Source organism: Eurosta solidaginis, chromosome 3, assembly GCF_040869045.1.
Source record: "Eurosta solidaginis isolate ZX-2024a chromosome 3, ASM4086904v1, whole genome shotgun sequence".
NCBI lineage: Eukaryota > Metazoa > Arthropoda > Insecta > Diptera > Tephritidae > Eurosta > Eurosta solidaginis.
The window spans coordinates 3,522,562-3,534,644 of NC_090321.1; the positions used below are offsets into that span (position 1 = coordinate 3,522,562).

The 12,083-nt window shown below is 34.2% G+C and overlaps 1 protein-coding gene across 18 annotated transcripts in view; it reads left to right on the forward strand.

The window, feature by feature from the left end:
- Window positions 1–12,083, forward strand: part of Pgant9 (polypeptide N-acetylgalactosaminyltransferase 9) — a 264,067-nt gene that overhangs the window by 237,709 nt on the left and 14,275 nt on the right. For 17 of the 18 annotated variants that reach the window (XM_067770397.1, XM_067770404.1, XM_067770403.1 and 14 more), the window contains 3 exons: window positions 2,452–2,594; window positions 3,814–3,904; window positions 4,410–4,520. In XM_067770397.1, coding sequence (XP_067626498.1) covers window positions 2,452–2,594; window positions 3,814–3,904; window positions 4,410–4,520 — 345 coding nt within the window. Of the gene's footprint in view, window positions 1–2,451; window positions 2,595–3,813; window positions 3,905–4,409; window positions 4,521–4,977; window positions 5,083–12,083 lie in introns of all 18 variants that reach the window. The other variant, XM_067770414.1, reaches the window with a different exon arrangement.

Below are 12,083 nucleotides of genomic sequence, written 5' to 3' on the forward strand. Positions count from 1 at the left end.
TGTTTTTGTACTAGAAATATGGCATCAAAAAACTTTTCTAAAATTTCATTTTCTTTGCTTTATATCAGAAGTCCTCGGCTATTAAAGTAATTGTTCCAAACATTTTCCAGCAGATTCCTTTTAACTATACAAATATTAGCAATGTGCGTATGGAATTTCCTGCCAATCCATCCATCCAATTAAAAATCAATGAATTTTCGATAAGAGATCAATAACGTTTTGATTATTGATCGATAAATTTCGTAACTGTTTAATTACAGGGTGATCACTTTTCGATAACAAATCGATTTATCATCTTTACTTCGTCGATAACACACGATAACACAAGCCGATGACGTGTTATTTACGTTTTTTTAGAAATGGGTAGCACGTCCATAACCCGTAGATAAAAAACAAAAGTTTGGTCCTTTGGTTATTTTCTTGTTGGCAACCACGATTGCGCTTATTAATATGAGTAAATGTATATATAAGTGGAAATATGTATGCTAAACACTTGTCCTCAGCTTTTCTATAGCTAATATTAAATTAGAGCTTCAAAAGCCATGTTCACAAGCTTCAACTTTTGTGACCCCCTACGACCCCACTTATGTCTAAGACATTGTACAATAAATAAACAAAGCAACAAGCACAGCAAATATTTGACGAATACAAACAAAAACATACATACACGGTTATATATATAAATATATCTACTTACAATCTCAATTATCTACGAGTTAAGTGTTGATGCACCATTTGACTAAACAAAATAGGAAATCCTGTATAATGTCCAACACCTGCCAAACAATAAAACGACTTTGCTTGTGGAAAGAGGATGACGAAAATAGAATACGTGAAAGAGTGCAGTGTTTACAGGCGATTCCATAGCTACATAGAACTGTGTTGCTTCATCATTTCTTTTTAACCAAACTGGGAGCAGTATTAGAATTCTTGAGGCGCATAAGGATGCCAAGTCATAAAGAAGGTTAGGTTAGGTGATAGCTGTCCTGGTAAGAGAAACTCATTAGGAGAACATGAAGGTCCTTTGTGATACCGCATTATATAACTGTAATGTAGCTACAGCTAATTAGAGAATCGTTGCGTAGCAACGGTATAATTTCTAATGAGACCGATCTTAACCTTGGATATATCCTCCGGAGATCCAAGTGAGTCGCGACCGAAGTACCTTCGCCTAGTTCTGGCAAAAACTGGGAAATCAATCGTACTGATGATTCCACCTCATCACCTTCCATACAGCTAGAGAAGGATGGGGTTTCCAGTTTATTGAAACGTACCGCGTGGATTCCCATTGGACAGTGCTCTGCCAAAACAACCAATGACATCATTTAGAAAGTATAAACGAAATAAAAAGCTGCCTTAAAATCTACGAAGTAAATTCTGATGAACTTTAAGAACAGAGACAAGGATTTTTTGTGTCCTTAATTTCGTTAGTCTTATTTCTGAACAAACTTCATTACTAAGACAAGCCTTGCTTAGGGAAATAGCGAAACTATTTTATAATATGAGCAGATGGCCTGAGTAGCCAATGCTCTTTCAGTTAGTTCTGATATTCATTCCAGTACCTAACCAATAATAATAATAATAATAATAACATTTTAGAATACTTAAATAATATGGCATATAATTGCTCTTCTGCCTTTTCATTCGTTTGAATCAATTGCGATCCTGTTTGTCGACTAGCAATTCTTTCTTGAGGGTCTCACCACAAGCTCTACACAACAATTTTCCATTATCTTCCCTTATGTGCCCACACACATTGTCCCATTATCCTTGAGCAGGCAATCTCTTTATGCTCCTGCTTCTGCTTCTACAATTATCGTTTCTGTGGTGTGTGGTAAAGGATGGCTCACATGTGCTTGCCATTATAAAAACGAGAACAAAAAAAAAAACAATTACATTTAGCTCAAAAATAACTTTAAAAGCGCTGTATGTGTTGAGGTTTGTTGTTTTAATCCATTCAACGAATGGTATGATGGTGGTGAAATTGTTTCAATACATTAAAAAGACCCAACGACGCAGCTCCATCGAACTGTGCGCCCAACCCGTGTGCAGCTAAGTGATTAGTATATAAATGGCACAGTTAGTCATTGGGAACAATTTGGAATTTGTATACACAAACCTTAATTATAAACTTGCTAGTTTATCTTTTACTCGTTTAGTAGTCGTTCGGCTGTAATTGAAATTATTGTTCCCTAATGAAACATTCTCGGTATTGGAGCACCTTCATTTCTTCCTTCATGATACACATGTATACTAACACCGTTATTCTACACTACTACATTCATATCATCTATTACTCCATTGTTTAGATGCCGCATATATAATTTTTTTGTTGTTTTAAATTTCCACATACACACATTTTTTATATAGTCTCCCTTTCGTTTTTCATTTTACTATGAAATATTTTAAACAACTTCTTTTCAAATTAATTTTTATTTAACATTTTCTTAGTGGCGTTCCGGTGTTAATGTTCTGAAGAAGAACTCGGTGCGCTTGGCTGAAGTTTGGTTAGATGACTATGCGAAGTATTATTATCAACGCATTGGACACGACAAGGGTGATTATGGCGACGTGACGTCACGCAAGGCACTACGGTGAGTACTGCATAATCTAAATATCTACGTTAGGCTCCTACCACGTTTGTCAGTACAATCCAATAAACCCGCCGTTGGAAACGCGTGAACAACCACAATTCTTCAGGAGAACTTTCCTTCCGCAATTTTTTTATGATCTACCTTTGTTCTTGATCACCACCAGGCCTGCTTTTTTCCCGCCGGGCTTCATGGCAGCCGCCATGATTTGGCGGTTGCGTGCTCCGCCTACCATATTGAAGGTCCTGGATTCAAGTCCCGAGAAAAGCAAAATCGAAAATATGGAAATAGTTTTTTCAGTAATTTTGATAAAATTTAATTGCCCTAAATGTTGCAATTAATTAGATCTGTTGAGCTGAAAGGCCGCTGTTATTTAATAAAAATTCGTTTTGGTTCGTTTTATATTCATAAATTAAAATTTTGGTCGATATCTGAAGTCATCATCAGGGACATATGGATCGACTGTCGATCATACATGTCCATATGTTCCCTGATGAAAACTTCAGACTGAAGTCGAAATATCGATCAAAATTTAAATTTATGAATAAAAAACAAACCCAAACGAAGTTTTATTCAATAACCACGGCTTTTCAGCTCAACAAATATAATTAATTGTTTTTTTCAGTAATGCAAAGTTTTCTAAGCGAGTTAGCCCCACTGCAGTGGTTTGGCAAACATTCCAAGTGTATTTCTGTCTTGACAAGCTTTTCAGTAAAAACCTATCTGCCTTGCATCTGCCGTTCGGAGTCGGCACAAAACATAGGGCCCGTCCCGCCAGTTTGCAAGAAACAATTAGATAGGAGCACGACGCAACGGACTATCGTGCGAAAACAGTTCCATGGCTTAAAAGTTTACTCTAATTTCTCTGATGTGCGGATCAATATCTTAAACTTGCTGCCAAAGATTTGTTGATGGTCAAGCTTGTCAAATTCCTGAGAAAGAGTATAAGGCACCGAAAGTTTAAGCTCTAGTCCTTGTTTTTCCGTCGATTCTTTTCACAGCTAAGTTTCTCAAGAGTCTCCACTGTTAGCCTTTCCCCATTATTAAGCAAAAGGCACTTTCTTTCTTTTTCCTAAGTGCATGTTCTTGTACAGTTCAGAGTCGCTCCTTTTAAAACTCGTATTAGTTGAATTCGTACTATTTGTTACACACATATTTACAAAGTTTGAAATAAATGAATTATTTTACTAAAGTGCTTAAAATTTGTATTTCAATTACGCAGAGAAAAACTTGGATGTAAAAGCTTCCAATGGTATTTGGATAACGTCTATCCGGAACTATTCATACCCGGCGACTCAGTGGCGCATGGCGAGGTAAGTTTGGCGTTTTTGTTTATTATTAACAAAGCATTTCTTTAAAGGCATGAAAACTAACTCAATAAAACCTAAAATAAACTATTAAAAAGGGAAAATTTCAATGCCAACTTAAAAACTTTGAAACATTAAACAAAAAAAAAAAAATTATAAAAGCTCGTACCGGTTTTCAAACAAAAAAATCTTATCGATTTTTAATCAAAATTGTATGTTTAGCTTTTGTTACTACAGTAGCCCTTTAATTTTTATTCAATCTATTATTCAAGTCTACTCGAGTTGATCTTGAAATATTTGATTGATTTGATAAAAACAAAACAGCGAAATTTACACGAATTCGAAAACCGGAGTAGGGCTAATAGTTTTTTTATAAAAAATTTGTATTAAACATTGAAAGTATTATTTTCACCCTTTATATTATTATTGTATATACATACATACCATATTAACAAACTATTTACACTTGAAACAAAATTTTTACAAATTACAAAACAAACAAAAAATTTAGATAAGAAATCTAGGCGCTGGCGGTCGCACATGTTTGGACTCTCCTGCGGGCAAGCGAAATTTGAAGAAAGAAGTTGGCTTATATCCCTGCCATAGACAAGGAGGCAATCAGGTTTGTGTAAACAACGTATACTTAGTACATGACGACAACAACAACAACAACAACGTGACGTTGCAGCAATGGACGACAATGAGTATGCGACCGCCACAAGCTCCGTACCACAAACGGCACATTTTTCAAATTTATGAAATATTAAAAAGAAAAAAATACAACAACTATTATTTAGTTTATCAAATATTTTCATTAAATAATTTTAAGCTAGCCCTTCTTAATTCCGTTTATAGTTAACCCCCAACTCTCTTGTTTTTTCAATATTTACAAAAAATTTATAAAAATCCATTCCTCTCCTACCACACTTCGTACTGGTTATGGGTTTGCCTGCATATAATAAGATTGAAATTACCAAAAATTTAACACAATAAAACGAAATAAGTAACTACTAAATTTGAATAAAAATGGGCTCTCTTTGTACTTATCGTTTGCCACCGAACTTCATTGCCAATTTCAGATTGCAAATATTTACACTGATATGTGTCTCGATTCGGCCGCGAGTGGAAATGAAATGCAATCGGCCGTTGATCCATATCCTTGTCATGGCCAAGGAGGAAATCAGGTACTTTATTCTTTTATAATAACTTTCTTAATTTGTTTCGTTATACGCCGTCCCATCCCCACCCCTCACTTAATTAACCTTTCAGCTGTTTTTGCTTTGTTCTATATTTTGAGTTAACCCAGCTAATTTTCTTAGGTTTGGTCCTTCTATTTTTAAGAAGTAATGATTTTTAGTTAAAACAAAAACTTTGCTTGCTCTTTTAAAACATTGAATTCTTTTTAACATACATTAAGGCGTTACTTTTGTTTTGGTGCTAGCGAACACTCAACGTGGTCAAATCGGAAATCCCAAGATTTTTCACTAAAAGGAGCGTGCAAAACTATTTCAAATATTTTGGTTGCATGTAGTGCTTGTGGCTACGATAATTTCAAAACAATTTTTGAGAACTTAACAAATCACCGCCTGAAAAGCTAACTCACTGACAATTTAAATATCAGAAAAGTGATATTCAAAGCGCTGTCGAAAGTTTTTATTAATTAACGTTTTTAAATGGGTTACATAACAAAAAGCTTGCATCTGAAGAGCTTTCACTCAAAAAGCTTAAAAGTTCGCTGAAATAGATAGTTTTTGAGCTTTCTCACATATGATTAACCTCACGCTAATAAAGAAAAACTCTTCTTGCACTATTTTACACATTTGAATGACCTTTTTAGCGAAATACAGCCCAATAGCAGTTGTAGATGTACCGCACTGGATTTTTATACCTTTCATGAAAATGAAATGGTATATTAATTTCGTCACGAAACCGAAAATTGTAAGTCCTTAAAGGAAAATAGATAGACCCACCATTAAGTATACCGAAATAATCAGGTTGAAGAGCTGAGTTGATTTAGCCATGTCCGTCTGTCCGTCTGTCCGTCTGTCCGTCTGTCCGTCTGTCTGTTTGTATGCAAACTAGTCCCTCAATTTTTGAGATATCTTGATAAAATTTGGTGAGCAGGTGTATTTGGGTGTCCGATTAGACATTTGTCGGAACCGACCGGATCGGACCACTATAGCATATATCCTCCATACAACCGATTTTTCAGAAAAAGAGGATTTTTGTAATATCTTACCCAATTTAACAGATTGAAGCTTCAAACTTCACCATATACTTTCGTATATTGCACATATTGTTGCCTGAAAGAATTTATGAGATCGGTCGTATATATAGTATATATCCCCCACAACCGATTGTTCAGATAAGGAACTTTTCGTAATTACTGCCCTATTTTAAGAGCTAGAGGCTTCAAATTTCAGCGAATGCTTACGTATATAGCATATATTGTTGTCTGAAAAAATCATAAAGATCGGTGGTATATATAGTATATATATGGTGGTATATATAGTATATATATATAGTATATATATATATATTTTCGCAAATTTTAGCCCCATTTTAACAGCTAGAAGCTTCAAATTTCACCGAATATTTACTTATATAGCATATATTGTTGTCGTATATATAGTATATATATAGTATATACCTCATACAACCGATTGTTCAGATAAGAAACTTTTCGCAATTTCTACCCCATTTTAACAGCTATAAGCTTCAAATTTCACCGATTGCTTACGTATATAGCATATATTGATGTCTGAAAAAATCATTGAGATCGGTGGTATAAATAGTATATATCTCATACAACCGATTGTTCAGATAAGAAACTTTGCGCAATTTCTGCCCCGTTTTAACAGTTAGAAGCTTCAAATTTCACAAAATGCTTTCGTATATAGCATATATTGTTGTCTGAAAAAATCATAGAGATCGGTGGTATATATATTATATACTTCATATAAACTGTCATATTGACCCCTTTTTTACGGCTAGAAGCTTCAAGATTCATCAAATTTCATCAAATAGTTACGTTTACGTCATATATTTTTGAAATACGTGATTCGTAGCCATAGTTTTTACATGCAGACCACAAAAAACGTGAAGCATTGCATCCTCACACAGATTACCTACCTATTTTTATACCTTTCATGAAAATGAAATGGTATATTAATTTCGTCACGAAACCGAAAATTGTAAGTCCTTAAAGGAAAATAGATAGACCCACCATTAAGTATACCGAAATAATCAGGTTGAAGAGCTGAGTTGATTTAGCCATGTCCGTCTGTCCGTCTGTCCGTCTGTCCGTCTGTCTGTTTGTATGCAAACTAGTCCCTCAATTTTTGAGATATCTTGATAAAATTTGGTGAGCAGGTGTATTTGGGTGTCCGATTAGACATTTGTCTGAACCGACCGGATCGGACCACTATAGCATATATCCTCCATACAACCGATTTTTCAGAAAAAGAGGATTTTTGTAATATCTTACCCAATTTAACAGATTGAAGCTTCAAACTTCACCATATACTTTCGTATATTGCACATATTGTTGCCTGAAAGAATTTATGAGATCGGTCGTATATATAGTATATATCCCCCACAACCGATTGTTCAGATAAGGAACTTTTCGTAATTACTGCCCTATTTTAAGAGCTAGAGGCTTCAAATTTCAGCGAATGCTTACGTATATAGCATATATTGTTGTCTGAAAAAATCATAAAGATCGGTGGTATATATAGTATATATATGGTGGTATATATAGTATATATATATAGTATATATATATATATTTTCGCAAATTTTAGCCCCATTTTAACAGCTAGAAGCTTCAAATTTCACCGAATATTTACTTATATAGCATATATTGTTGTCGTATATATAGTATATATATAGTATATATATAGTATATATCTCATACAACCGATTGTTCAGATAAGAAACTTTTCGCAATTTCTACCCCATTTTAACAGCTATAAGCTTCAAATTTCACTGATTGCTTACGTATATAGCATATATTGATGTCTGAAAAAATCATTGAGATCGGTGGTATAAATAGTATATATCTCATACAACCGATTGTTCAGATAAGAAACTTTGCGCAATTTCTGCCCCGTTTTAACAGTTAGAAGCTTCAAATTTCACAAAATGCTTTCGTATATAGCATATATTGTTGTCTGAAAAAATCATAGAGATCGGTGGTATATATATTATATACTTCATATAAACTGTCATATTGACCCCTTTTTTACGGCTAGAAGCTTCAAGATTCATCAAATTTCATCAAATAGTTACGTTTACGTCATATATTTTTGAAATACGTGATTCGTAGCCATAGTTTTTACATGCAGACCACAAAAAACGTGAAGCATTGCATCCTCACACAGATTACCTACCTATTTTTATACCTTTCATGAAAATGAAATGGTATATTAATTTCGTCACGAAACCGAAAATTGTAAGTCCTTAAAGGAAAATAGATAGACCCACCATTAAGTATACCGAAATAATCAGGTTGAAGAGCTGAGTTGATTTAGCCATGTCCGTCTGTCCGTCTGTCCGTCTGTCTGTTTGTATGCAAACTAGTCCCTCAATTTTTGAGATATCTTGATAAAATTTGGTGAGCAGGTGTATTTGGGTGTCCGATTAGACATTTGTCGGAACCGACCGGATCGGACCACTATAGCATATATCCTCCATACAACCGATTTTTCAGAAAAAGAGGATTTTAGTAATATCTTACCCAATTTAACAGATTGAAGCTTCAAACTTCACCATATACTTTCGTATATTGCACATATTGTTGCCTGAAAGAATTTATGACATCGGTCGTATATATAGTATATATCCCCCACAACCGATTGTTCAGATAAGGAACTTTTCGTAATTACTGCCCTATTTTAAGAGCTAGAGGCTTCAAATTTCAGCGAATGCTTACGTATATAGCATATATTGTTGTCTGAAAAAATCATAAAGATCGGTGGTATATATAGTATATATATGGTGGTATATATAGTATATATATATAGTATATATATATATATTTTCGCAAATTTTAGCCCCATTTTAACAGCTAGAAGCTTCAAATTTCACCGAATATTTACTTATATAGCATATATTGTTGTCGTATATATAGTATATATATAGTATATATCTCATACAACCGATTGTTCAGATAAGAAACTTTTCGCAATTTCTACCCCATTTTAACAGCTATAAGCTTCAAATTTCACCGATTGCTTACGTATATAGCATATATTGATGTCTGAAAAAATCATTGAGATCGGTGGTATAAATAGTATATATCTCATACAACCGATTGTTCAGATAAGAAACTTTGCGCAATTTCTGCCCCGTTTTAACAGTTAGAAGCTTCAAATTTCACAAAATGCTTTCGTATATAGCATATATTGTTGTCTGAAAAAATCATAGAGATCGGTGGTATATATATTATATACTTCATATAAACTGTCATATTGACCCCTTTTTTACGGCTAGAAGCTTCAAGATTCATCAAATTTCATCAAATAGTTACGTTTACGTCATATATTTTTGAAATACGTGATTCGTAGCCATAGTTTTTACATGCAGACCACAAAAAACGTGAAGCATTGCATCCTCACACAGATTACCTACCTATTTTTTATTTTATATTTATCTTAAAAATCGTTTAGATATGTTCAAATTTCACCAAATGCTTACGTGTATAGCATATATTGTTGTCTGAGAAAATCATAGATACCGGTGGTATATATAGTATATATCCCATACAACCGATTGTTCAGATAAGAAACTTTGCGCAATTTCTTCCCCATTTTAACAGTTATAAGCTTCAAATTTCATAGAGATCGGTGATATATATAATATATATATGATGGTATATATAGTATATATATAGTATATATATATTTTTTTTACGATTTCGGCCCCATTTTAACAGCTAGAAGCTTCAAATTTCACCAACTGCTTACGTGTATAGCATATATTGATGTCTGAAAAAATCATTGAGATCGGTGGTACACATAGTATATATCTCATACAACCGATTGTTCAGATAAGAAACTTTGCGCAATTTCTGCCCCGTTTTAACAGTTAGAAGCTTCAAATTTCACAAAATGCTTACGTATATAGCATATATTGTTGTCTGAAAAAATCATAGAGATCGGTCGTATATATATTATATACTTCATATAAACTGTCATTTTGACCCCTTTTTTACGGCTAGAATCTTCAAAATTCATCAAATTTCATCAAATAGTTACGTTTTCGTCATATATTTTTGAAATACGTGATTCGTAGTCATAGTTTTTACACGCAGACCACAAAAAACCTGAAACTTTGCATCCTCACACAAAGTACCTACCTGTTTTTTATTTTATATTTATCTTAAAAATCGTTAAGGTATGTAGATTTGTTCACTATATATTTCTTATCTTATACATCCGATTATTCGGAGATTACGAACGGGATAAGATTATTGTTCAGCCCCATTCATGAAAGGTATGAAGTCTTCGGCACAGCCGAAGACAGTCCCGTTCTTACTTGTTGTTCTTCTCTTCATCACTTTAGGAATGTGTGTAGCCACCACTTTAACATACTGCTTTAACATAGTGTTTGAGTGCTCTATTAGAAGCTTACCATTTGACTGGCATACGACTGAAACGACGAAACTAAAATATTGAGGAAAGATCCAGAAAGGCTCAAACTTCCATCTTTACCTCTAACCAAATCGTAGTTTCTAAAGTAGTAGTCCTGAGGTGCACTACGGCAGGGCCGTGGGTTTCGGGTTACAGCGACACACCTGTGAACTGCACTGTTCGCGACATATCAATCGAGATGAACAGATCACAATGAATCAGTTAAAGGGTATTTCCCCTTCACTGATAAGTGCAAGCACTGATATATGTCTGATTAGCACTGGAAGCAATATTTGAGGCGTCCAAGCAAACTAGGCAATACAATAATAAACTAAACCGAGCCAGCTGTCGTTAAACGTCCATCACAGGGTTCACTGATTTGGCTTCGAACAGAAAATTGTGTGATGGGTGTAAATTGTGAACGCATACAAATTTCAAATAATAAGTTCTATGGTAGCGGCCGGAATGAGACAGAGATACAAAGTCTTGATCATTTCTTTTGCATGCTCCTTTCTCTAAGTACAGGACAAAAGTGTTAACAAAAGACAGATGTCTTGATGGTTTTCGTCTATTCACAATAGATTTATGCAGTTTGGTCTACGTAATAGTCACAATTATCGATTTAGTTGGAAGTTAGTCACCCTGAGTTTTGGCAAAAATGTTAAATGAAGCAGAGGTGGGGAAAATGGCCCTTACCATTTCTTGTTTTATAATATAAGTAATTAGTTTTTCCTACAAAGTGGATAATTGGTGTATATTGGAACGATTTCCCTCCTGCTTTGTCAAATTTGGTTTGGAAACAAACTGGTTTCGGCGTTTTTTCATTTTCGAATCACTAAACTGTTGAATAAAGAACTCCACTATTCAATAATGCAAAATGGCCTTTATTTAAGTACTTCACAATAACACTACTACTCCTCAACAGATAGCGTGCTTAAATCAAACTCAAACTTGTGCCTCAGCTGCCGCCGCTTTTTATACTTTTCGATTTCCTAGTTCCACACTTCTAGGCGTTTCCAGAATTTACTTAGTTACCAGCTATAGCACGTGTATAGTTTCTCATATGCGCGTGTATATGTGAGTGATACTTGCACAAATAATTGCCTACTTTTGGGAGTATCTCAGATATATGCATGTGTTTGTGCGTTACTCTCCGCTGCTTGTATGGACATATGTGTATACATAATGATTAATTTGGTTATGTGCATACAAGTCACTGCTCAGTATCGGCTTAGAGATGATAGTACCCCTTAGTGTTGCTAATATTCGTCACAGTATATTAAGTTTGGTTTCAATCTCGAAATTGTTAGTCCTTATAGAAGAAGAGATAAGCTCACCAATAAGAATACTGAAATGATCAGAATGACGGTCTGATTTGACTTAGCTGTGACCGTCTCTTTTAATGCAAAGTAGTCTTTTAATTTTTGAGCAATTTGTTGAGCGGGTATACTTTGATGTATTTTTGACATATCAATTTCAGTTTTGACGAAAATCCTGACTTGTATTTTCGAAAAATTCTTAAAATTAATTCTATTATCATCAACCTAGGCATG